At 41.5% G+C, this 26,145-nt stretch overlaps 1 protein-coding gene across 9 annotated transcripts; it reads left to right on the top strand.

The window, feature by feature from the left end:
• The first annotated feature begins 231 nt into the window (after nucleotides 1–231).
• Nucleotides 232–16,938, top strand: Zfp3 (ZFP3 zinc finger protein). 9 transcript variants are annotated; one of them, XM_063242408.1, is made up of 5 exons: nucleotides 234–563; nucleotides 3,176–3,236; nucleotides 4,992–5,056; nucleotides 12,076–12,172; nucleotides 12,499–16,938. In XM_063242408.1, exons 4-5 carry the CDS (start codon nucleotides 12,161–12,163, stop codon nucleotides 14,014–14,016), a joined length of 1,530 nt encoding a protein of 509 aa, XP_063098478.1. In that variant the 5' UTR covers nucleotides 234–563; nucleotides 3,176–3,236; nucleotides 4,992–5,056; nucleotides 12,076–12,160; the 3' UTR covers nucleotides 14,017–16,938. The 9 variants fall into 9 exon arrangements, with proteins under 9 accessions (XP_063098474.1, XP_063098478.1, XP_063098477.1 ...); XM_063242407.1 differs by having other exon boundaries at nucleotides 3,176–3,353; XM_063242410.1 differs by lacking the exon at nucleotides 12,076–12,172.
• Nucleotides 16,939–26,145: the final 9,207 nt, after the last annotated feature.

Here is a 26,145-nt window from a genome sequence, read left to right as displayed (position 1 = left end):
ACCTCAGAGCAGGTCTCCCTTCACTTCCAGATAACTAGCCTGTTCCCACGGTCTGGAGGCCCGTGTGTACGAGACTCACAGAACTCAGGAAACGGTGTAATGGGATAAGAGAGAGGCAGGATGCAGGCGTTCAGGAAGGTGAAGTTATTCCCAACTTGCCCAGCCAATGTGTAGAGCGGCCGCACATAAGGCGGAAGTGCATCCCCCGAGCCGTTCTAGGAACCCGGGAGGACTCAGCTCGTCAGTGATCCTGGAGCAGAAGGGAGTACCTCCCGGTGCACAGAGGTATTCCAGGAAGCAGTCTGTGAGGCGGCAGCAAAATGCGGCTTGGGTTCGGCCAAGAAGTCGCGGAAAGCCAAGCGGGAAAGAGCGGGAGGCTTGGCCGCCCGACCACCTGTCCTGTCAGCGCGTGCGGCTCGCGCTGATTGGCTGAGCGCCGCCCGGGTACCGGAAGTGGCCGGTGCGCGCCGCCGGTGACACCCAGACAACAGCTGGGGTTCTGTGAGAGCGGCGGAGCGGCGCCGGCGCCCGGGCCGAGAGAGCGTGGGCCGTCGCGGCCAGCGGTGAGATCTCATTCTCTCAAGGCTGGGAGGAGAACGGCACTGCGCTCCGCATTCCGCAGCTGGCGAGCGGAACTGGAGCCCGAGGTCTAGGCCCGCTCCTCACGGGGCTTGCTGAGTGACCTTGGACCCCGTGACCACCCCCGGGCCTCCGTTTCCCCACTTGTACCCCGAGAGGGTGGGGTCTGAACACCGCTCGGGATTGTCTCAGTTAGTCCTGCTTCCTGGGATACCTCTAGTTAGGGCCTGTCAGCCGCAGGAATGGGAGAGGCAGGGTCCGACGTGGGCACCCGCGGGGGCTGCGCATCTCGTCCTCAGGTAGACCGCTGGGATGAGATGCTGGGCAAAAACTAAGGCCCCGTGGCGGACTGTACCCTGTTCTGGCAAAGAGAAAATTGGTTTAGAAGTATGAGTCATGGAAAGAAACCGGGTACCAGAGGCAAGACGGGACAGTAGTGCCTTAAGTTAAATATGCAGATTGGGAGAAGGGACTTACTTTACAAATAGATGTGTGTCAGCTACTGTCCTAGGCACTCTACAAAGATGAAAGAAGTTTGCAGTTCGCCCTCAGGAATAGATCCGATTCTTACACAAATTCACTTCACAAACATTTACCACGTATCCGGTATGTGCTAAGTACTGGGGAAACCCAGATGAATAGAAGATCATTCCTGCTCATGGTCTAGAGAAGAAATTAGACAGAAAAGTAAGAATACACTGGGGTAACTGCCACAAGACGAAGAGGTATCCATCTTAGGGGTTGGGAGTCAGGAGGAAAACAGGACGGTACATGCTTCAGTTGAGTCCTGAAGATGTTTAAGAGCATAGGATAAGCAATAATACAAGACATGGGAATAATTTTTCTCAAAGGCAAATCAACTTAAAAAAATAGGAAGTGTTTGAACATTGAGGGGACATTCACTATAACTGCAGCTTCCAGCTGTTTTAGAAGTATGTGGGATAGGAAATGGGGAAGGGAAACAGATCTAATCACAAGGGTATTATATAAGAATCACAGAAGAAGTTTTTGTTCCGGAGGTTTAGGGAGAAATAAACCGGAAATGACATGAAAATTATAGTACAAAGAAAGAGCTGAAAAATGACTAGTGAAACCCTGATTCGGAAGACCAAGAAAGAACTTTCCTGTGGATGTTATTGAAGATTTTGGGAAGAGGTGATCCTTGTATTGGATGTTTAGTATTTGGTGACTTTGCCTTTTAGAAGGGAGAGCATTTGTATCAGTTAATATTATTGTTTGTAAGTAACAAAATCTAACTCAAGCTAGCTTAAAATATGAATGTATATAAATTCTCAGCCGTGCATAGGGGCACACACCTGTAATCTTATTACTCAGGAGGCTGAGGTAGAATTGCCTTGAATTGGAGGCCATCTTGAACTACATGAGACCCCCCCCTTTTTTTTTAAAGATAAGGTTTTGCTATGTAGTCCAGGTTGACCTCAAACACTCAGTGAGTCTCCTGCTTCAGCCTCCACACAGGTGTGTGCCAGCGTGCCCAACCAAAACCCCTGTATTAAAAAAAGAAACAAAAAAGTATCATAGATTGGAAATCAAGAGGTAGATCAGTTTGAGGACTGACATAATCCAGTGTCCCTCACTACATTTCCTCTTAATTCTTTTAAAGCTCCACCTGCCTTTATCCCTAGGCTGATAATGGCAGGAGCATGTCAACCAACAGTATATAAAAGTCTCTTCTTGTGGTTCTCAAAATGGCAGGAAACTACTCTTAGAAGCTCCCAGAAAACTTCCTTAAAATGATTGATCTGCGTGTATTGGTGCACCTGTAATCCCAGAAAATCAGGAGACAGAGGCAGGAGGATTGTAAGTTTGAGGCCAGCTTCAGTAACTTTGAGAGATCTTATCTCAAAGTTAAAAAAAAAAACCTAGACTGTAGCAGCACAGTGGCAGAGTGTCTCTGGGTTGATTGATAGTACCCAAAATAATAATTCTGCACTCAGATGAACTAGGAATTCCTGAGATGCTGCTGTACCTGTTCTTGCAATGGGGTATGGTACTGATTTGATTGTGTTAATCAAATTGAGTTTCATTCCTACAGATTCTGAGGCAAAGAGAATAAAACTATTGGGAACATCTTTGTGCCAGAATCCTACAAAATAATTTTGAAAAGATTTAGATCTCCTATATATTTTATGTCTTTTTTTTTTTTTTTTTTTTTTTTTGAGACAGGATCTCACTAGGGAGTCCAGGCTGGCCTCAGACTTGCTATGTAGCCTAGCCTGGCTTCAAACTCGCAGTGATCCTCCAACCTCAGCCTCCGGAGTGCTAGGATTACAGGCGTACCCCACCATTCTTGGCTTCCATTTCTTATCATAAATTTTAATAATTGCAAAAGATATTATTTTTGGTGAATTATAAATTTTGACATTTGAAAATAAAACCTCGTCCCAATTTCCAAGATATATAACTGTAGTTCCGTGTACCTCCTTCCCACTTTCTTTATCCTTTCAGTAACCTATTAGCACATCAGTCCTCCCTTGATCCTACCCCTTCATTTAACTGTGTCTTAGTTATCACAAGTATGTCCTAGCTAACATCCTCAGAGTCCTCACTCTCTGTCTTCTACATATTTCCCCAGATTCCAGTCTCTCCCAAGGATGCCAAAAGCACTACTGGAGATGCTCAGGAGAGTATGCGAGGTGGTACCTCCTTACACTGATGCTTTCTGTAGTCTCATCAGGAGGTTGCAAGGTTAAACAAAATGATGTCCGTAAATTGCTTAGTGCAGTGCCCATCATCCTTTTGCACAGCAAACTGTGAGTGCGTGTTTACTTATCTCCTCTCCTTCTGTATCTGTCCCAACATTGCACATTATATTGAAGTGAAAATATTCTCTTTATGTTTCTTACTCCTCTTATGTATCCTAAGCTCTGAGGCTTTGTTGCCCATCTTCTGCAGTAAGGGGGTATATGAATGCTTTCTATCTGTGGGTTCCTGAGTTATCGAATGGATACCAATTTCTAGATCCTTCACTTCAGTTGTGTCTGTGTGTTCCTTGCCAATGACTTACCTGCTTGTGTATGGGGTTGTGACCTCTAGGTTTCTCTTTCTTGCTTTTTCTTTTGCTGTTACTATTTTCTTTCCTCAATAAAAGGAAGACATATGTCTTATCTCTTCCCTCAAAACACTTTTGAAGTGGCACCCAAAGGTGCAGTTTGCTGAGGGTGTGTATGACTCTTGGACTTTTTGTAACAAGTTCCAATCCATGCTTCTAACGAAAATTTAAAAAGAACTACTCAGAATATTAGCTGATAAAAGGTTTAATAATATTTTACTAGAAATCACAGTTATTTTTGGCACTTACATTCAAAGAATCAGGATGTTGCTATTACAAGAGATTGCTGTAAACTGATTAAGACAATTTGTGTCACATCAGGTCCAGGCAGTTACTAGTATCAATCTGATACGCATAATCAAAATGTGGTTTTTAAAGTTTCTTTTTTCTAGAAATGTGATTTTTTTTTTAAATTCAGGGAAAAATATCCAGTTACTTATACTTACCCTGTTTACTGTCAGGCATTTAGGGGAGGGGAAGGGCAATCAAGTGGAAAGTAAAGAAAAAGAAGTCATAAGAAGAACTGTAATTCCGCTGCTTATATAACCAGAGCTTGGGTAGAGATGGATGTACCAGACTCAAAGGATAACTCCAGGCATTAAAATTAGTAGTAGCTTCCAAACGTGACTGTTTAGGAGAACCACTCAGGGCAGTTATTAAAAATGAAGGTTGCTTGGTGTCTCCCTAGAGATGTTGATTGAGAAGTCTAAGATATGACCTGGAAATCAAGGTTTTTTGTTTTTCATTTGTTTGCTTTTTTTCTAATGTATCAGGTATTGAACCCAGGGACTCACATTGAGTTATATTCCTAGCTCTTTTTTTTCCTTCTTACTGAGTATAATTGACAGATAAAATCATACAAAGTATGATATTATATTCTGAGCAAATTTTAATTCTTTCATTCAAAAAAGTTTTATAATAGAATAAGTCAAAAAAATACTCTTGGGGATTTAGCTCAGCGGCATAAGCGCCTGCCTTGCAAGCAGGCAGTCGTGAGTTCGATCCTCGGTACCTATAAAAATGAAAAAGACAAAAAAAAAAAAAAAAAAACAACCAAAAAAAAATACTCTTAAAAGGAAAAAGTGTGCTTAGTATCACACTCCAAGGGACAAATTAAAATAATTAAGTGAACAATATTCTAGATAATTTTGTGATACCTCTGTATTTTTTTAATTTTTTATTTAGAGACAAGGTTTTTTTGTTTTTTTGTTTGTACTGGGGATTGAATTTACCACCTTGCACTCACCAGGCAGGCATTTATGCTGCTGAGCTAAATCCCTGGTGAGATAAGGATTTTTTTTGGTGCTGGGGATTGAACTCATGACCTTGTACTTTCCAGGCAGCCAGACAAGGTTTTACAAAGTTGCCTAAGCTGGCCTCCAGTGTGCACCACTTCACCTAGAAGTAAGTATTTTTAACAAATTTCCCAGGGAGCTAATCTAGTTCGAGGCCAGTAATTGTTATTTAAAAAGTATTCATTTAACCAGATCTTCCTATTTTGATTTCAGGTCTGCTAAACAATTTTTAGTGTTTCTTTGTGTTTTTTGGTGGTATTCCACGTAGATTTTCATCTAGGCAGTGTGATGCTTTTGAAGTGTTATTCCTCAGTGTCAAGAGGTATCTGGTATATAATCAGTATTTTGTGAATGAGTTTTTCTGAGACTTGTCTGGTAGGGTGCACGTAAGAAACAATTCAGGTCTGCAGAACTGAAGATCTCGTTCTAAACTACGGACACAGTAGAGGTCTGCATGTTATCCCCCAAACAGAACCAAGAGTGATCCACCTCCTCTCCTCATGGGATACCTCTGTCTTCAGAAATAGCTCATTTTAGACTTAGGAAAGTAAAGAAGTAATAGACAGAAATATAGGAAATTGTGTTTGGGAATATAAATTTAGGTTATGAAAGAGTTTTTCTATGTGAAAATGAAGTAATGTATAGCTTTGCCTCTTGGAAAATCAATCAAATGAAGGTTGGCTTTGATTTGTATGAGAGGATGCATTCAAAGTCATATATATATACAACTTTTTTTTTGGCTCAAACTCACAACCTTGTGCTTGTTAGGTGGAGGCTGTGCCACTGAGCTATATCCCTGGGGTATTGAACCGGGGGACTCATATTGAGCTATATTTCTAGCTCTTTTTTTCCCCTTCTTACTAAGTATAATTGACAGATAAAATCATACAAAGTATACAACATTATATTCTGAGGTACATATACACTGTGAGATAATTATGATAACCAAGTAATTGATTATACCAGTATTATGTCACTGGCAGAATTCAAAGTAAAAAAATAATGTGTGGAAGGTCAGACTCTGTTCTAAAAGACTTTCTTTTGGGTAGGTACTGGAAATTGAGCCAAGGGCTTTGTGCCTGCTGCTAAGCAAGTTCAGTACCACTGGACAGTTTTTATTTTGAGACAGGATCTTACTAAATTACCCAGGCTGACCTTGACCTCTTGATCCTTTTGCCTCAGCCTCCTGAGTAGCTCAGATTACAGGCCTGTAGGAGATATGAGGATGAAAAGGAAAAGCCAGAGAGGGGTTGGGAATACATAGAAACTGAAGTTCCAGACAGTAGAACTTGACCTTGCCTGGGTATCTGAGAGAAATTTATTCAAACTATACTCCCCAAATTGCATGGCACCAGGGAAAAAGATAGCTAAATTCTGTATAGTGGGATCATTAGAACTGTACAGATACAATTGTTTAGAGAGGCCCCAGAGTAGAATGATGATAAATAACCAATATCCTTTAGATGATAGGCGGCTTGGGAGAGGACAGTATAAAAGTCAACCAAAAAGCCACTACTTTCCTTTCCCTTATCACTTCACCCCAATCTTACCTTTTGGGGTCTTCATTTCTTCAATAATCTCATTTTTCTCTTAACCTCTGTCTCTGTTGGTACCGTCCCTTTGTCATGCCTGCTTATAGCCAAGACACAGTACTTGACATCCACAATTTAAAGGATGGGTAGTTTATTTAGGCTCACAGTTTGTTGAGGTTTCAGGCCATAGTTGGCTGGCTTCAAGGTTGCATGGAAAAGAATTGTTCATGGTATGACAGGCAACAAGCAGAAAGAGACCAAGGGATGAGGGAGGGAGACAGAACCTTCCAGGCTACACCACAAGTAACCCCAAATAAACAATCCAAATAACCAGGCTTCACCTCCCAACATCACATTTAGCTGTAAGCTCATTAGTGGACTAATTCACAGATGAGTATCACAGCTCTATGATCTAATTACCTCCTAAAAGCTCCATCTATGAGTACATGGGACTTGGGGGGAACATCTAGATATAGCTAAACACCTAATATATAAACATGTTCAAGTGTCTCCCAGGAAAGGTGATCCTTGACTTTGTAACCCTGGATATTACTGTCCATTTTGGTCTTTTCTGTGAATTTTAAAAAAAGAAACAGTAAATTCATTATTCAGTCTCTACTACCTAGCTTTTAATTTATCTATAACCTTCTGATCCAGGAAACACTTTCTAATTTTTTTTTTTTTTGGTCTTTTCTGTTTTTATTGGTACCAGGGATTGAACTCACGACTGCCTGCTTGCAACGCAGGCGCTTATGCCACTGAGCTAAATCCCCAGCCCCAAACAGAATTTTTGAGGGGGATTAATGCAATGTCTTTTTTTTTTTTTTTTTTTTTGTCTTTTTCCTTTTTATTGGTACCAGGGATCGAACTTACGACTGCCTGCTTGCAAGGCAGGTGCTTATGCCGCTGAGCTAAATCCCCAGCCCCACACTTTCTAATTTTATTGTACTGTATCTCTCAGCTGCATTTGATATTTTTAATCCCCTCTGCCATTGTATTGGTGACTTCTGTGACACTGTACTGTGGTTCTTCTACTTTGCTGTTTTCTCTTCTTGGAAGATTTCTCTTCCTCTACTTGCCCCATTATTATCAGGGTATGAACAGAAAATGATCATTCACTCGAATTTGGATAATTTGATGAAAGTATGGGTAGGAGATTAAGGAACCTGGAGCTGACAGCAATCGAGTGATCACCAACCCTGGCCGAAGAAACAGAGGTAGTAGAGGTTACCGGAATACAGCACAATAATTGGGCAGGGTAAACTACGTAAGAGTAATGACTTTCAGTTGAAGGTTACCAGTTACCCAAGGCAACCTCACTGAAAGGAACCAGGAAAAATACCCCGATTGCCCTCCCCTTCCTACTTCCAGTCTCCTTATGGGGCTTCTCATTGATGGAACACATGTGGAAGCTAGAGGGCCTGTTGATGATATATGCCATACAAGTGGCCTTTGGGGGGAGAAAGCAGGGTGGAGAAAGGTGGGAAGGGGTAAGATGGAAGATAACTGTAATACTCTTGATGGATAGGTTAGACCCCTAGATTTCTAGCTCCAGTCTGACAGTTCTCATACTGTACTCATGCTGAGTACTCTCAAGTCTGTATCTCCAATTCTGCTATAAACTTTAGATCAATACATTTTGAATGGTTGCTTGATACTTCTTTTTTGTCTTTTTCCTTTTTATCGGTACCGGGGATCGAACTCACGACTGCCTGCTTGCAAGGCAGGTGCTTATGCCGCTGAGCTAAATCCCCAGCCCAGTTGCTTGATACTTCTAAATGGCTATTTTGAGATATGTCTTGACCAAAATAGAGCTCTTTATTCTCTTTCTTCCTAAACTAGCTCTTCTTCCAGCATTCCAAATCTTGGTGGTACTATCATTAACTTAACATCTCTCGAATTAAGGGAGATCTGGGTACCATCTTTGACTCTTCCCTTTTCCTTATACTTTATATTCAGTCTCACACCAGCTCTTGCAGATTTTGACTCTTAAATATTCCTCTGTGTTATTTTCTTTTTTTAATTTCTATTTATTTATTGTTTTTGGTTTTGGTTTTTGCTTTTTTGGTACTGGGGATTGAACTCACAACCTTGTGCTTGCCAGGTGCTTGTCCTGCTGAGCTAAATCCCTCCTTGTGTTTTCTTTTTTAAAAAGAATAAAACCAAACAAAATAAAGCTGAATAAAGCCAATCAAAGGAAAACAGTGAAAGTGATACTGGATTTCAAAACAAGGTAATAGGAAATCAACAATGGCTACCACAGTGCCTCTTGTTATCTTCAAAATAGCTGCCCATACCATCAGGCATAATAAAACAAACAAAACAGAACAGAATAAAACCAATCAAATCAACACAATGAAAATGATACAGGAGTTCAAAACAATATAATAGGAAATCCGCAAAGGCTGCCATAATATATCTTGTTCTATCATAATATATCATGTTATCTTTGAGATAGCTGCCTATGCCATCAGATGAAATAAAATCAAACAAAACAATGAAAATGATACAGGACTTTAAAGCAAGATAATGAGGAATTAACAATGGCTACCACCTTCAGAAGGAAATCCCACATAGTTGCTATACTGCATGTTGTTATTCTCCAAATAGATGCTCAGATCACCGCCTTATGCCTGAAAAATCAGTCAAATACTGAACACTATAAACACTAGGTTGGTTTTTTTCCTACCTCAGTAGCTATCATCCCAGCCTGTGTTTTCCAGATCAGCCAGTTGCTTTGGGGCTTGCTGGTGATGTTCTGCTCTTGTGCCTACCCTGCATGCTGGCCAGCTCACAAGAAGGGGTTGGCTTCTTGTTTTTCCCCCCCATGGCCCATGACTGTGGCTGACTCCTGTATTATTTTTTTTCATCCTCTCTACTACCATTCCTCCTTGTTAGACGTTATTGTCTCTTATCTTGATGGCTGTATCAGCCTTTTATTTGATTTCTGTATATTATGGCCTATAGATTTCTAGTTCAGTTACTAAGGGTCCATTAGTTTGCCTCTACCTGAAATGCTAATCTGACCAGAGATTGTCATTTCTCGGCTGAAACCATTCTATGATTCTACATTGTCTGAAGAATGAAATTCATATCTTCTTACCCATCCCCACTCCATGAGTATTATCTTTCATAGTTAACACTTTTACTAATGGGAGGATTATATTCCTCAAATTTGTGGTGCACAAATGCACTGTGCAATACAAAGGGTCACTTTAATATTAGCTCAGGGTTGCTTAGAACCTGAGCAAAAGTCAGGCTTATTCCCCCATCATTAGTGTGGGAGACTTGACTAAGGGATGAATGGTTAAACTGTGGAGCAAAAGCACGCAGGCTCTGTGAGAAGTGAAAGGTTAAGCAATAAGTTTAGATTAGTGATTGTTGTCCCATCCCTTTCCCCAAGAAAACTGCCTAGCTTTGAGACAAATCCTTGCCCAAACTGCTTTGTTCTCTTACACTGACTTTTTTAAAAAATATTTTTGAGACAGGGTCATGCTATATAGTTCATACTGGCCTTTAGCTCACTTTGTAGCCCAGGATGGTCTTGAACTTGTAGTGGTCCTTCTATCTCAGTCTCCCAAATGCTGGGATTACAGGTGTGTACCACCATGCCTGGCTTACTCTGATAGTTTATTTTATTTTATATTATATTATTTCATTTCATTTCATTGGTACTGGGAATCGAACTCAGGACCTCACACTTGCCAGGCAGGCACTATGCTGCTGAAGCTGTATTCCTGGCTACACCAATATTTTATGTAAAAATCTGAGTGCTTTGTGTTGCTCCTAGCAGTCTCCCCAACTCCTGGTACTTTTGGTTGAAACCTCTCTGACCCTCTTGGTAACTGAACTAAGTCTTGTCTCTAAATAATCTTTTATTCTCTATACTGCCATAGCTACACACTGTGACAGTTGTAACTTGGCTTCGGTAACAGGGTTAGCTAAATTCCCAGGACAATTGTGTTATTTAGGAATAGGTTTGGCTTTATATAATAATAATTTTTTAAAACTCATAGTGATTTAAACAAAAGCTTTCTCTCCCTCCTCCTTTCTCTCTCTCTCTCTCTCTCTCTCTCTCTCTCTCTCTCTCTCTCTCTTTCTCTCTTTCCTTTCCAGGAAAGATTCCAGGACTGATATGGCAACTCTGGAGTCATCAGGGCCCTGATGCTAGATCTTTTGACATGCTGGTATACTCATGGTCTAAGATGATACTCCAACTAACACATCATGCTCCAGGAACAGCAGGGGATAAGAAACTAAAGAACTAGGGGATTTAGCTTAACGGCATAAGTGCCTGCCTTGCAAGCAGGCAGTCGTGAGTTCGATCCCCGGTACCGATAAAAACGAAAAAGACAAAAAAAAAAAAAAAAAAGAAAGTAAAGAACTATTTCTCTTCAGGATATTTCTCTCTAAGGATATGTCCTGGGTGCTTTCATTTGCATTTCACTATCCATTGGCCAGAATTTGGCCATATGACCAAACCCAACTCAAAGAAAGGTGACAAATGTATTTCATGAGCTAGACTTACTGTTTCTCTAAATAAATTATTATTTTGTTGTAAAGAGATAGGGAAGCATTAGCTATTGGTGTTGGCAACTATAATTTTCTATAGCTCTTAGAAAGTTTTAGAAAATTTACTCTTTAAGAGCTATAAAAGAGCTGGATATGGTAGCACACACCTGTAATCCCATCACTCTTGGAGGCTGAGATAGGAGGATCATCCAAGTCCCATCTTAGCCCGGGAAGTTTAGCAAATTAGTGAGATTCTGTCAAACAAACAAACAAACAAACAGGTTGGGGATGTAGCTAAGTGCAGAGGCCCTGAGTTAAATCCCCAGTACAGCAAAACAAAACAAAGTATAAAATTATTTTTAAAATTCTATAAAAGGGCCAATTACAAAATTAATATGTAAGGATCAACAGCACTGCTATGTATAAAAATAACCAGTTAGAAAATATAAGAAATACTGGCTAAAGGTTTCTACCAGGTGGACATAAAAACAAAATCAGGCTAAATTTGGAAAATTTGTAAAATTACATTGAACTTTATTTGGGAAAATATGAGAATAAACAAATATATGAAAAAGAACATTGATGACAGATACCTTTCTCTAATAGATATTAAAAGTTTTAATAAAGCTTCAGCAGGTTGAATAGTTTAATATTAGAGGAATTAGATAAACAGAGCTGAATGGAATCTAGAAATACTATATTTAGACTATGGTATGGGTGATGTGTTAAGTCAGTAGGTAAAAGAATTATTTAGTAATGGTACTGATACAGTTCACTAGCCACCTGGAAAAATTAAAGCTAGAGTCTTTATCCAAATAAAAGGAACTAACCATGTTTACTTCTGTGCTAAGTCACATTAACATTTTAATGGGGGGACACACATATTCATACTATATCCTGGTCTATAGAGCTGAAGAGAACCATATAACTAGTCTAAGAATAGTTCTTTTTGACACTCATTTTGGTTATTTTGTCTATAAATCCAAATATGATTTCTATTAACTCATGCGTTTCAACATTTTCCATATATCCATCTATTAATATGACTGTCATTTTCCTTGAATGTTTTCTATACCAATCTTAGCTTCCAGCTGGACGTGGTGGTACACACGTATAATGCTAGCACTCAAGAAGCTGAGACAAGAAGATTGCTACAAGTCAAGGCCTGCATGGGCTACAAAGTGAGTTCAAGGCCAGCTTGAACTACATAATGAGACCCTGTCTCAAAAAAACAAAAAAACAAAACAAAAAAAAATCAACTTTAGCTTCTACTCTAACTCACTGTTGTATGGGACTTTTATCAGTATCTCTTTACATTCCATTTTCTAGTTCTGTCCTCAGATCTCTTCCTTCAATCATTTTTCTCTTTTTGCAGCATCTTATCATTGCATCAAATGGCAAGGTGGTTTTTGAGTGTTACTATACCAAAACTCGGTACTCCTCTTGCACTATTAGCTTTACTTAATAGAACACAGCTATTTCATATATTTATTCTCTTTCATTTCAGATTGTGGAGATGGGGACTGAGAACAAGGCATTGATTCCCAAGGAAGAAATTTCTGAAGAATCTCAGCCATGTGGACCAAAATTAGAAAAACTTCCAAGAGTGGTTTACCAAGGCCAAGAATTTGGAGCATCATGTGAACAAAACACATTAGAAAGACATTTGAGAGAGTCTGCAGAAGAGATTATGGAGCAGTCTCCTCAGGAGATGGACTTTACACCAGGGTTGATTATCTTTAAGAAGTCACCCTTAAGTGAGAAAGACCAGGAAAATAGTGAGAGTGAGAGAAGTTGCAGTCCCAGCCCAAATCTGGTGGCATATCAGGGAAATGCTGTAGCACAGAGAGTTAGTACATTTGGTATTGCTGGCCAAAACTTCATAGAGAATTTAGAACCTAACAAAACACAAAGGACATCTGTGGGAGAAAAGCCTCATACATGTAAAGAATGTGGAAAAGCCTTTAATCAGAATTCACATCTCATCCAGCATATGAGAGTTCACAGTGGAGAAAAACCCTTTGAATGCAAAGAATGTGGGAAGACATTTGGAACTAATTCGAGCCTTCGAAGGCATCTAAGAATTCATGCTGGAGAGAAGCCCTTTGCTTGTAATGAATGTGGAAAGGCTTTCATCCAGAGTTCCCATCTTATTCATCATTATAGAATTCATACAGGAGAGAGACCCTATAAATGTGAAGAATGTGGTAAAGCTTTCAGTCAGAATTCAGCCCTTATTTTACACCAGAGAATCCACACTGGAGAGAAACCTTATGAATGTAATGAATGTGGGAAGACATTTAGGGTTAGTTCACAGCTTATTCAGCATCAGAGAATTCATACTGAAGAAAGATATCATGAGTGTAATGAGTGTGGCAAAGCCTTCAAACATAGCTCAGGCCTTATTAGACACCAGAAAATCCATACTGGAGAAAAACCCTATCTGTGTAATGAATGTGGGAAAGGCTTTGGTCAGAGTTCTGAGCTTATCCGGCATCAAAGAATTCACACTGGGGACAAACCCTATGAATGTAATGAGTGTGGTAAAACTTTTGGCCAGAACTCAGAGATTATTAGGCATATTAGAATTCATACTGGTGAAAAGCCCTATGTGTGTAAAGAGTGTGGAAAGGCCTTTAGGGGAAATTCAGAACTTCTTAGACATGAGAGAATTCACACTGGAGAGAAACCTTATGAATGTTTTGAATGTGGGAAGGCTTTCAGACGGACTTCTCACCTTATTGTCCACCAGAGAATCCATACTGGAGAGAAACCTCATCAATGTAATGAGTGTGCAAGAACCTTTTGGGATAACTCTGAGTTGCTTCTTCACCAGAAAATTCATATTGGAGAGAAACCCTATGAATGTAATATGTGTGACAAAACATTCAGCCAGCACTCCCAACTTATCATACATCAGAGAATTCACACTGGAGAAAAGCCTTATGAATGCCAAGAGTGTCAGAAGACCTTTAGTCGGAGCTCTCACCTCCTCCGACATCAGAGTGTTCACTGTATGGAATGATCTGCAAAACAGGAAAGCCTTTTGGAAAAAGACTGAAGTTAGACTTACTCATTTATTCTTCATAATCTGCACCCCAAATTCTCAGATAAATGAGTGGGCAGAACCTCCTTGGTTCTGATTTTTATTTCAACAGTTGGTTTAAGAGGTCGAGGCACTTTTATGAACTATTGAGAAGTTTCAGTGTACTGAGTTAAATCATAAAAGCTGTTTCAGGCCTTAATTCTCCTCTGCCCCTCTTTCTTTCCTTTTCTTCCTCTTCCCCCAGTGGATCACATAACATTAGGGGTCTGTGCCTGCCATCTAGCCTGAATTGTTGTTCTTCATGAAAAGTGGAGGAGTATGATTTACTACCATGTAAGAATTACAGTTGACTCATTGAACATTATCCCCTAAAGTGTTAGAAAGTCATGGCCTAGAAGATGTATTTCATTCTTCTGCCTACTGTTTAGTCCTAGAATGATTATTAGTTTAAAAATCTTCCAGCCGTGCTGTCAAGTTCCCTTAGAAGATGGGAGGCTTAATGAAACTGTAGGAAGCATGGTTACTTTCACATTTCTTGGCAAACTTCATTCCTCTGAGAGGATGCCATGAAAGAGGGAACTAACAGGCAGTGTACAAGATTGTAAGTGAAGGCCTTAGAGTTCAGAGGGGCTAATTAGTACGGCCAGTGTATAGACAGTTGAGGCCCGCCTGGCTGAAGGGGCTCCTGAGCAGCTATCTGTACTTCAGGCTGCTAGGAATTCTGCATTCATTTTGGTTCTAGGTTCTTGTGTTTCAGGAAGTAGCAGAGCTGTTGCAGTTTCGCTTCTGCCAGATACCTGGCAAGAGTGGTGAGCCGATTCATCTAAGTAGGGCCTGACCTTGCCAGAGCACTTCATCTCTCATAACCGTGACCCCGCTCGTGGGAGTCCTTGCTGCTGGCCCTAGATGTGACAGCCCCTTCTTGGTTTGCTTGATGGTCTTGGATTTAATTTCTACAACCTCTCTGTCTCTCTCTCTGTTGTTCTACATGTTATCTGTTCTATAAGGAAACACATCTACTTTTCTTGTGTCCATGTTTCCAGGCAATCTGTGGTAGTGGGAATTGCACCAATGAGTATTCAGCAGGCCTGGGGTCTGTTCTCAGCTGGACCTTGAAAAAGACATTTCACCTGCCGGTCTGTAATTTTATTTGTCAGATGAGAGGAGTTGAACTAAATGATCTCCGAAGTTTGAACCGGCCAATAGTTCTTACTTTTTCTAAAAGTCAAACTTTATATATTTTCATTTTTCTATTCTTTAATATCTATTAACACTAATACTGACTACTAATATTTATTATTTATTATGCACCAGGCATAGTGCCTGACAGTTTACATGTTTATCTTCATAGCATCTTTATTGTGGGTACTATTTCAAAAAGCAGCTTTATTGAAATACAATTTACATACCATAAAATTACTTGTTTTAAGCGTTCAGTTGAATAGTTTTTAGTAAATGTACAAAGTTGTGCAACCATTAGTGACATGAGAATTCTTTCCCCAATTTAAAAAAATGAGGTGAGATAAACGGGACATAAATCACGCAGCTAGTACATAGTAGAGGCAAGACTCCAGACTCCTAGCCACAGTGCTGTGCTACAGATAGGCTGATTTATTACTGCCTTGTTTGAAGCTTTTGCACATTTTTCATTACTAATTACTACATAGATTTGAGTCTAATGAATCTAAAACATCTTTGGGAACATAACTGGTCATGGCCCAAATCCATAAATTGGGTTTATTTTGTATTCCAATATATGTTTTTCTCAGTTTCACGTGTTTGGCCTAATAAAAGGGCTGTGTGAACGAACATTTGATTATATGCAGTTTCTGAATCTTTCCAGATACCTCTGCCTCTTCGTTGTCAGACATTTGACAGGAGATGCTCTTTGACTTACCTCTCTCCTTAGTATGATTACAAGTGAAGTCAGCTTTCTTGTTTCTTTGTTGTTGCTCAAGCTCACACTGCCTGGACCAGTGGTGGTGAACCTGTGGCATGTGCTGCAGCAGGCTGCATCATTGATGTCTCCCATCTCTTTAACTTCTGTTTTTCTGTGTGTTCACATATTTTATTTTCACATTCATTTTTTCCTGACATAAAACTCAGTACCCCTTTAAGCTCTCTCCAAGGAATGTACCTACACATACACATCCATGGATAGTAAGACCTTTAAAGTGTATAAAAGTTGGAGAAGGGTTTATAGTGTATATTTTGTTGGACATTTTGCCCTCAGAAGCCCCTTCTAAGCAGATTTTTTTTTTTCCTGTCTTTCTCTCTCAGGGCCACCTTAGTTCCTTTTTCCCTCTTGTCCAATACACAATCCATTTACCCACATCCTCTGTACCTAGCTCGGTTACCTTAAATCTATCACTGCCCAGAAAGAAAAGGCCCTTATTTAACAGTCCCCTTAATTAAATGTTAGTAAGCAACTTTTGTTGTACCTGAGCATGTTCTTAAGAAGGGCAAGGTCTCATGTCATTCTCAGGAGAACCTTCCAAAGTACAGTGTTTTCCTAACAGAAATTCTGGTGAATGAAGTTACTCCATCTTAAGTACACTGTACACGTCCTGTAACCTCATTCCCTCTCCTGTTCACCTGTCACTTACCTCAGGAAGAAATGTTTTTTCTATTTGCCATCCTTGGCTCTTCAGCCTACGTGGAAATTATTATATTGTCATGATTTGGACTGGTAGTCATAACTTTGTGCAAGTAGAGTTATGTGAAGGAAAAGTAATGAATTTTCTTAATTTTAGACCCATTAAGGGTCTTAATTTTAGACTTCACAATCTCAGAGTGCTACTGAATATCCAGAAATGTCCTCCAGAATTTTTGAAGCCATGTCCATGTAATTTTATTCCTTATTTAACTAACTTTAGGTAAATAAAGTTTGTCTTTACAATTTCCCTTGTATGATGGCTTTATAATGTTTATTATTGCAAATTGCAATATGCTTCATTATGGTTTTAATATGACTGTACCAGTTTCACCCTCACTATGTAACCTTACCCAAGTCTCCTTACCCAAGTCAACCTTACCCAAGTCTCCCAACCTGCTGCTCGGGGAGCTTTTGGTTTTTAATACACTGTTCAAGCTGTCCATCCACTTTGCTTGGTGAGATCCTTTATCTGTCGTAACAGAAAACAGAGCTATTGCGTGTGCCTGTCTATATGTACGCACATTTTCCTTCCTTATGAACAATATACCTGGATGGACCTGTTTCTTTTTAATAAGCCATTGCTAAGATTTGAGAGCTGCTGCTAATTATCTAAAATTCTATTTTTACAGTGTTCTTCTAGTGACTTCTAAGGCAAATTCCTAAATTTTTAAATCAAGAATCTTTGAGAGAAGCTCTCCGGAGAAAAATGTACATAGAGGATCAGAGAATTCGTGGGCCTCCTTAAACCCATCCCTGTTAGTTCTTTATAGGTTCCCCAAAGTGAACATCTGACCAGAACAGTTCCCAGTAACTTCTACACTTCTTTGGTGCATTGCTCAGCTTTGGGGATGAAGCGATGTAAAAGGATCCGCCAGTGTGAAGTCCAGGAAAAGCCACGGAGAGGGGCAGGCGCTTCTGGTGATAAGCTGCGGTAGGGATTCCCGGAGAGGCCGCAGGCTCATCGCACAGCACCCCCGCTCGCTGCGGTAGGACGGGGCGCGCGTGTGCGGGTGTGCTGTGGGTGTGGAAGGCGGCAGTCAGCGCGGCGAGGCGGGAAGGACTTGGTGTTCAGTCCGCAGGGCAATCATCTCTCGCCCACCTCTGCCCAAGCTCCAGAGCTGGAATGGAGGCACGAAGGGAAGGGAAAAGGCAGCCTGAGGGGCGAGGCCGAGCCCGCTCCTCGCCAGGGCCCTGGGTGTCCCTTCCTGCGTCCTTGTCGCCCGGGCTGGAGCTTTGTTCAAGGAGTAGGTTGCGACTCCGTCTGTCTTGCAGTACCGGCCGGTGATACGTTCGTTTTTTCTTGTATTATAACATTCTGCAGGCCAATTTTCATTTAGTGGACCTAATCTTCGGTGCCCTCCAAGCCTCCAAAAGCGCCCAGCCACCAGCCGGGCTCGGGAACCGGCAGAAGCTGGAGGAGGAAAGAGGCAGCAGCCCCAACGCGGGTGTGAGAGTTTCTGTACTGGGGCCTTTCTAGGAGTCCACCTCTGTGCCTCAGGACTCCCCAGGACCTGGGGTGGGGCCGAGGGCCGAGGGGGGGCACGCCCTGTACTGATTAGCTGCGATCTGGCGGACACTGGTTCTAACTTTGAGACGCCGGCCAGTGCTCTCTGATCTGCATGCTGGGTCATCATACTCTTACTGCGATTTGCGGTTGGTGAACGTGTTTCACGTCCCAGGTTAGCATTCATTCAGCCGCGCCATAGCGCTAGCAAACCTGTTACATAATTAATAACTATTACAATTTAAGGTCGAAACAATGGCATCATGGTATGGAAGCCAGTATTGCCTTTAGAAAGAAAGAGGACACTGTTTTGAGACCCTGCAGGGACAAGTAGATGTGAGTTAACGAGTGCTGGTGTCCACGGTGTGTGTTGTATAATTTGAGATCTTTTGCTGAGAGAAGGTGATGATATGTTGGAAATGGGCAGAGATCTTGGACAGCTCCTGGGTGGATTATCCAGAGATTACAAAGAAAGGAGAAAAATGTTTGTTAGTGCTTATGGTGGCTAAAATGGACTGTGGCTGGGAATGAGCAGGGACATTGTGGGGAAAGACCTGGAGTCCTAAGCTGGAGGAGACTTCAGGTGACCAGAGGTTTCTCAGAATCAGAGTTCAGGTGAGTGAAAAACCTTACTAATGCAGCTAGTGTGGGAAGACCATGAGGTGGAATTCCTACCATGGAGTTCATCAGAAACTTCACACTGGAGAGACCCTTTGAATATCAATGTGGAAAAAGCTCTGGTCAGAGCTCTCACCAACTCTAGAATCAGCGTATACACACTGTCCACTAATCTGGGGATTTACTGACCATAGGACACTTGAAATTTTGTTTTGATCTTTCCTCTTCTGTCTTCCCCCTCCTTGGTAAATTAAGATTTATTTTTGAGTTTTTTTTTTTTTTTTTCTGAGATAGGGTCTCACTGTAGCGCAGGCTGGCCTTAAACTCACTTATATAGCCCAGTTCTGCCCAGACTGGCCTTGAACTCATGGTGATCCTCCTGCCTCAGCCTCCCAAGTGCTGGGATTACAGGTGTGCACCACCATGCCCGGCATTACTATTTAAGTCATAATTGTTAAAATTGTACAGATTAAAAAATTGTACAGGAACATTTCTATACTGTATATATTTTACTCCGATCATGTTTACACTCTTATCTTGGTATTTCCTCTTTGGGGGGTCATTCTGTTTTCCTGTTTCAGAATAGAAATAACTGTTGTTGAGTGTATCACATTCAGTTTAGAGTTGCCATTCAAAAATTAATAAACGAGTTCATTTGGTGGTATATGCTTCTAACTGCAAAATTCAAGCCCAGCCTGGGCTACATAGTGTTACAGGGTAGCCTGAACTAGAGTAAGGCTGTGTTACAAAGAAGATCAGGTCTTCTCCTTGTATCATTATTTCCGAAAAGCTCACGTATGTGTTTTACACATTACCTCTGTCTTCTTGGTTATAGTTTTTTCCTGAAATGAGTTTAGTCTGTCCGTTTTTCAGTACTGGGGCTTGAATCCAGGGATTGCTGAGTTATTCTCCAGCCCTTTAATTTTATTTCAAGACAAGGTCTTACTAAATTGATCAGGCTGAGTTCAAACGTGCGCTCCTTCATCAGCCTCCAGACTGCTGAGATTATGGGCAGTACACCACACAACTGGCACAAGCATAATTTCCTTAACTGTTTCTTTCTACCTGAAGCCGTCCCATGTCTCACAGGTGTCTGGTTACCTTTTCTTTCATGTTTCATTTTTAATATTTTCTATTTACTTTAACTTCTTGGACATGTAGACTCTCTTGTAAATCTAGTGTTGCAGTTTTTTTTTTCTTTTTTCTTAATGCCTTTAAATATTTTTGAGGTTTGTCCTGGAATTCAGTTATTTGGAAACAATTTTATTTATGTAGAGACAGGGTTGCTACACTGCTCATGTAGGCCCTGAACTCCAGGGCTCCAGTCACCTACTACTTCATCCTTCCAAGTGGCTAGCACTATGTGTGAGTGTCCAGCTTAGTTTGACCAAGCTTTCTTTTTGTTTTTTCTCCCCCCACCCCTAAACTCTGACAGGCTGGCCTTAAACTATATAACCTGGGTTGGTTTTGAATACAAGGTGATCCTCCTGCCTCAGCCTCCCGAGTGCTGGGATTATAGGTGTGCACCACCATACCTGACTCCTTTCTATCCCCCCTCCCCCACTTTTTTGGGTGGTACTGAACATTGATCCTAAGGCCTCCACACTGAGTTATAACCCAGCTTTTTTTTTTTCCTGGAGACAAGTTCTAAATTGCTAAATTGTTTAGGCTGGGCCCAAACTTGCAGTCCTCCTGCCTCAGCCTCCCAGAATGCTGGGATTAAAAGTATGTGCCACCATTCCTGGCTTTAAAGCCTACTTGTTGATGCTGGTAGTGACACTGCAGCATAACTTTCAGTAATTTTCAGGTGCCTGGAAGAAGAGAGACATTCAGGCTCCCAGGCTGATTCTCTTAACCCTAATTAAGCCCAACTGTCTGCCACAGCCCAGCGCTTTCCTTCCTATAGGTTCCATGGTCAGCAGCTCTCCTTGGCCACCCCCATGGCTTATGATCCACACTGCCCATATGGCAGCCACTCTGCCAACTGTGGCCTTCCAGGATCCAAGAACCCTAGCCTAAGCAGCTGTTTATAGTCCCTTGTGTGTGCCAGAGGCACACTGGGAAGGGCCTGCAGAATGGGACTTGGCTTCAAGTCCAAGGCTCCTGGGAAGGAAATCTAGAGGTTCTCCACTGTTTGGCCTGAGCATAAGGAGACTGAGTAGAGGGAGCAAGGGTGCTGGTTTCTGCCTGGCAAAGTCAGACCTACCGCACTGAGCCCGTTGCCCTTGCCCTCTTCATATCCTTTGATTCTCTCCTCTTCATCCCCATGGCCTCTCCATTTAGAACACTCTGTTACTTGCAAGTTATCGCAGCAACCTGTTTTCAGTTCTCCACACTGCAAGTTAAGTGATATTCTTAAGGTCACAACTGAATAACTGATGGGTCATTTCCCACTAACCACTCCCCACTGCTCTTAAAAGTCCCAAATCCTCTCTACAAGCCCCTATCTGCTAAATTTCAGTTCCCTGCTCCAACCTCATTTAATTTCCTTGCACTGAATACAATAGGTTTATGAGTTTTCCTCACCTCCTGGCCCGGAATCCCTCTCCCTCTTCTCCACCACCTACCCTCTCTTCTTCCTCAACCCTTCACATCCTTACCACTGCACTTGGATTGCACTTGTGTTGTCACAGCAGGCTTCTGTTAAGACACACACCCCAATATATGTAAGTCCCTGGTATTAGTCCCATCCCTCACTTAGCAGTGAATGTCTCTCAGGGAAAGGAATATGTCTTTCATTGTGATTTCCCTTGGAATTGGTTCACTGGACATGTATCTATGAATACACTGACAGAAAGCAGGAGGGTAGGCAGGGGTTTGTGACTTTCCCTGAAAATTAGTGACTTAAAAGTACTGCTCTCTTTCATTCACATTTCTTTACTCTGCTTATTTGATGCTTCCTAATTTTCATGAGATCCCTGGGAATGAGACTTTGAGATGGAACCCGTGGAGGCTGTTTATTGGGGAAAGCTCCCTGAGAGAAAAGGGTCCCTGGAAGGGCAGTGGGAGAAATTAAACAGTGATGCAACTCCAAGAGGGCTCCATCGGCTTCAGAGGAGTCTGGGAAGATCTGTCAGTGATGCCGGCCGATGCTCACTGTCATCTCCCTACTGCCGTGGATTGATGCAGGCTGCCCCTGAGAGACGATGTAAATAAGGCTACAGCTTCTTCCTTGGTTTAACAGTTCCTGGGAGAGGTCAGATGGCAGCAGGCAGCACGGATGACAGTGGGGTGAATCCTGTCGGCACACTCACAACCACATCCACTATACCAATTAAAGCTTCCTGATGAATGCAGGCGGAGAGACCATACATGGGTTCATACATATGCCAGCAATGTGAAGGACCTGGCACAGAGGAGGTATGTGCCCCCAAAGTCCCTACTATGGCCAGGTTCTTGACATTCTTGTTTATATGAAGAGCCACTTTAGTACTGGACTTGGGATCTGACTGGAAGCTTGCTCTCAAGAATCCACACACCACCACTACTGTGGTTACTGCCATTAAGGTGGCTTCCACCAACTGTACAGCAGTGTGCTCATTAGGGGTGACGGCACAGTGCAGAAGGCTGCTCAGCCAATATTTGCTCCACAGAAGAAACAGTGCTTCTGGCCTTGTAAGATAATTAAAAAGACAACTGTTGAGCTCCCTCTACCTCTCTCAACCCCTCTGCCAGTCTGTCATCCCAGGATGACTTCTGAATGCCACACCCCAGGAACCGTGGTGCGAGGAAAGCCTGACAGCAGGAAGATAGAACAGTGAAAGGATCCTGTTAGAGCAAATGCTCAGTCTAGTTTGTTCAGTCTGCTAGTTCCTTCACCGGTGGCTTCCTCCCACATCTTCATGATCACAGAGCCCTTGCCTGTTCCCAGAGACTTTTCTCTGGGAAAAGAAATGGGTATGATAAAGTACTCAGACAAAACTAAGATGTAAATGAAACTCTTAACTGTACTCCTTCCATAACTTTGGTTTCATTGTTAAGAGCCTTTGCTTATGATCCCTAAAGACAGGACCAGGAATCGACTAAAATTCTCATATTTTTCTCTTACTGTGGGTATAAAAGTGTCTCATTCATGTGTACTTCGTATTTCCCTTTGATGAGAGAGCTTTTCCCAGATGTGTAGCTGAGCAGGCAAGCTCTGGTAGGCAGAGATGAGTCCACATTTCTTATTAATCCAATCTCTGTCCATAAAACACTTGAGTGACCACTTCTTCCAGACCAGGTCACTAATACCTACTAGTGTATTAGCTGTAAAATCTCCACTTACGGTATTTACAAGGCAAACACAGGCTCCCCATTAGGTTCCCAAGATAAGTAACAGTCTTGTCTCCCTTTGTCCCCTGCTGTGGACAAAAGACCCTAATTTTTTCAGATTAGTTTGTTTAGCTGCAGAGCTAGGAACCTCCTGCTATCAGAATGAATTTCAAGGTGCAAATGTGCACAAGGCACTTACAGACACAGAAACAGGAACCAATTATTTTACAAGTAGGGTACCTTTAACTCCCTCCAGGATAAGGAACTAGTTCCTGAAACAATCACACTAAGCATACACTGGCTGCAGGATCTTCTTTTGCACTTAACAAAGGCAAGAGGTGGTTTCAGATCAGTATATTTTACCTACAAAATATTTTTTTCTGGTTTTACCTCTTTTCAGAATGCTGAATACATGGTTCTGTAGTCAGAATTATTCCTTGAGTGACCACCAAGGCCAGCACTCCAATCCAAATTTTTGACCTCTTATTCCCATCCTGCTTCCCAGCATCCAGCTTTTTCCTCTCTGAGACCAGAACTCTTCTTCTCTCATCAGTGAGCACCACTGGGTTGCAAAAATGTGAAGATGTCTTACGAAGTGGAAGACTCTTCATTGTCTCCACAAATTGTTTTCTTCTTGCCTGCACTGACAGTTTTTTTCTGTTGTTTTGGAGACAGGGTCTTACTATGTAGTTTAAGTTGGCCTTGAACTCACTATTTAGCCCAAGCTAACCTCAAGCTTGTGACATTCTCTTGCCTCAACCTCTCGAGTGCTAGAATTTGTGGCATGCTACCACCACGAATATTTTTAATTGGACAAATGGCCATCCTGCTAGAAATGTTTTCTAACTTCTGAGGAAGATAGATGTGGTCATGCAAGTGAGTCCTTGCCAAAGGACTGGGTTACTTTCCACAATGCTTACTGGAAAGGAAATCAATTCCTTGTGACTACTGCTTCAATTTTACTGTAAACTGGAATATAGGTACGGTAATGACCCAGTTTCAATCACCCAAACACACTAGCCCAAGCTGGGTGCACTGGTGTAACTAGAAGCCTGAAGCAGGAGAACTGCAAGTTCAAGCCCAGCTTGGGCAACCTAGTGAGATTCTGTCAAAATATATAAAAAAAAAAAAAGGGTTGGGAATGTAGCTCAGTCCTAGGGGGCTGGGGGAAAGGGTAGATATCCTAGCTCAGGGGAATGAAAAGCAAGACATAAAGTATGTGGTCTCTGAATTGTTTGGTGAAACTGAGCTGCCCACTGGAGCATGGGAGTTTTTCTGTGAAGGGCCATATGGTCCATATCTTCAGCTTTCTGTACCAGTCTGCTATTTTTAAACACGTAAAAAATATAAAAATTATTCTTAGCATTGTGCACTACATACAAACAGGCCATAGGCTAGATGTGACCTAATCCTTAAGCTGTAGTTTACTGATCATCTGCTCCCTCTGGATGTTTATGTGAGACAAAAATAAACTCAAAAGTTTTCTCTTAACACTGCAAGAGATCCAGATAAGCATGTGACTTATGTAACTACAAGGAAGAAAACATGAAGGCAGGAGATAGAGAGCAAGACAGAGCTCCTGACGTGGAGAGAACCTGGACATGCAGGCCAATGATCACTGTTTTGTCTCTCATCTCCAAATATGTTTTGCTTTATCATAAAATTTTTGTTGTTATTTTAGGTTTTTTTTTTGGTATTGGGAATTGAACTCAGGACCTTGCACTTGCCAGGCAGGCACTTGTGCCACTGTGCCACTAGGCTATATCCCCAGCTGTACTACTATATTCTTTTTGTTTTGTTTTGTTTCATTTTGGTACTGGGGATTGAACTCATGACCTCGCACTTGCCAGGTAGGTGCTTATACCACTGAGCTAAATCTCCAGCTCTACTGTTATATTCTTTAGAGATCTCATGATCTTCTGTATTATACAATCCCTTTTTACTAGTTAATATTTTTTCATCTTAAACTTTCCCTGTTTAATTTACTAGTGTGGCTTCCAACTCCTGTCTGGTTATTTGTAGATGATTTTGTTCAAGAACACAGACTATTATGTGTCTGAGGGAGACAGGACAAACAATTTCACAAGAAAATTTGAATATAATGATCACTGCTTGACCAGTTACTTTGACCCAGGAGTAGAACTCTTCTGAAGTAGGCATTACTATGCTCACTTTATTAGTGAGCAGCTCAGGAAGTTGTTCAAATTTATGCCAGAAAGGAGAAGCAGCACAATGTGGCTATTATTTGTAGCCAAAGTCATCTTAATCAAAAGATATAAAGTGATAATCTGCAGTAATGTGAAGTTTTTCCTAAATCAAGAAAGACACAGGAAAACCCTTAAGGTGCTTATAACTTTTATGGACGCTAGTTCTAAGTAATTAGACAAAAGTACAAGTCTGTCTGGAGACCGTCTCACCTGTGGTACACTGGGAAGGATCTTTGCTCTCATGAACTCTCTGATGTCTAATAAGCTCTGAACTCCATCTGTAAGCTTTTCCACATCCTTTACATATAAAAGGTTTCTCTCCACTGTGAATTCTCAGATGCTGACTTAGATACGAGCTTTGACTGAAAGCCTTCCCACACTCATTGCATTCGTAGGGCTTTTCTCCTGAATGAATCCTCCGATGCTGGACGAGATGAGCACCCCACCTGAAGGCCTTCCCACACTCATTACATTCATAGGGTTTCTCTCCTGTATGAATTCTCTGATGCTGAATGAGGTTTGAGCTCTGATTGAAAGTTTTTCCACAGTCACTACACCTAAAGGGTTTCTCTCCAGAATGAATTCTCTGGTGGATTACAAGATGTGAATTATAAATGAAGGCTTTCCCACATTCACTACATTCATGGTCTTTCTTCCCTGTGGGAGTTTTCTTATGGGTGACAACCATCTGTCTGAAACTTTTGTCCTGAGCAGGGGATGATCTTGATCTTTCCACTTTGGGATTTCTCTGCTGCTGTACTAAGGTGCCCTTGACTTCTTCAAATGTAGAGGTGTTAGTGACAAGGTTTTCCAGGACCATGTGTGACTCCACTTCAGTAACAGGTGGCTGAGGCAGTGATCCTTTGTCT

This window comes from Cavia porcellus, unplaced genomic scaffold (genome assembly GCF_034190915.1).
Source record: "Cavia porcellus strain 051 isolate PalLab524CR breed Dunkin Hartley unplaced genomic scaffold, mCavPor4.1 scaffold_32, whole genome shotgun sequence".
NCBI classification, from domain to species: Eukaryota; Metazoa; Chordata; class Mammalia; order Rodentia; family Caviidae; genus Cavia; species Cavia porcellus.
Note: the sequence above shows the minus strand (reverse complement) of the source record. Positions and strands in the feature narration are given on the sequence as shown.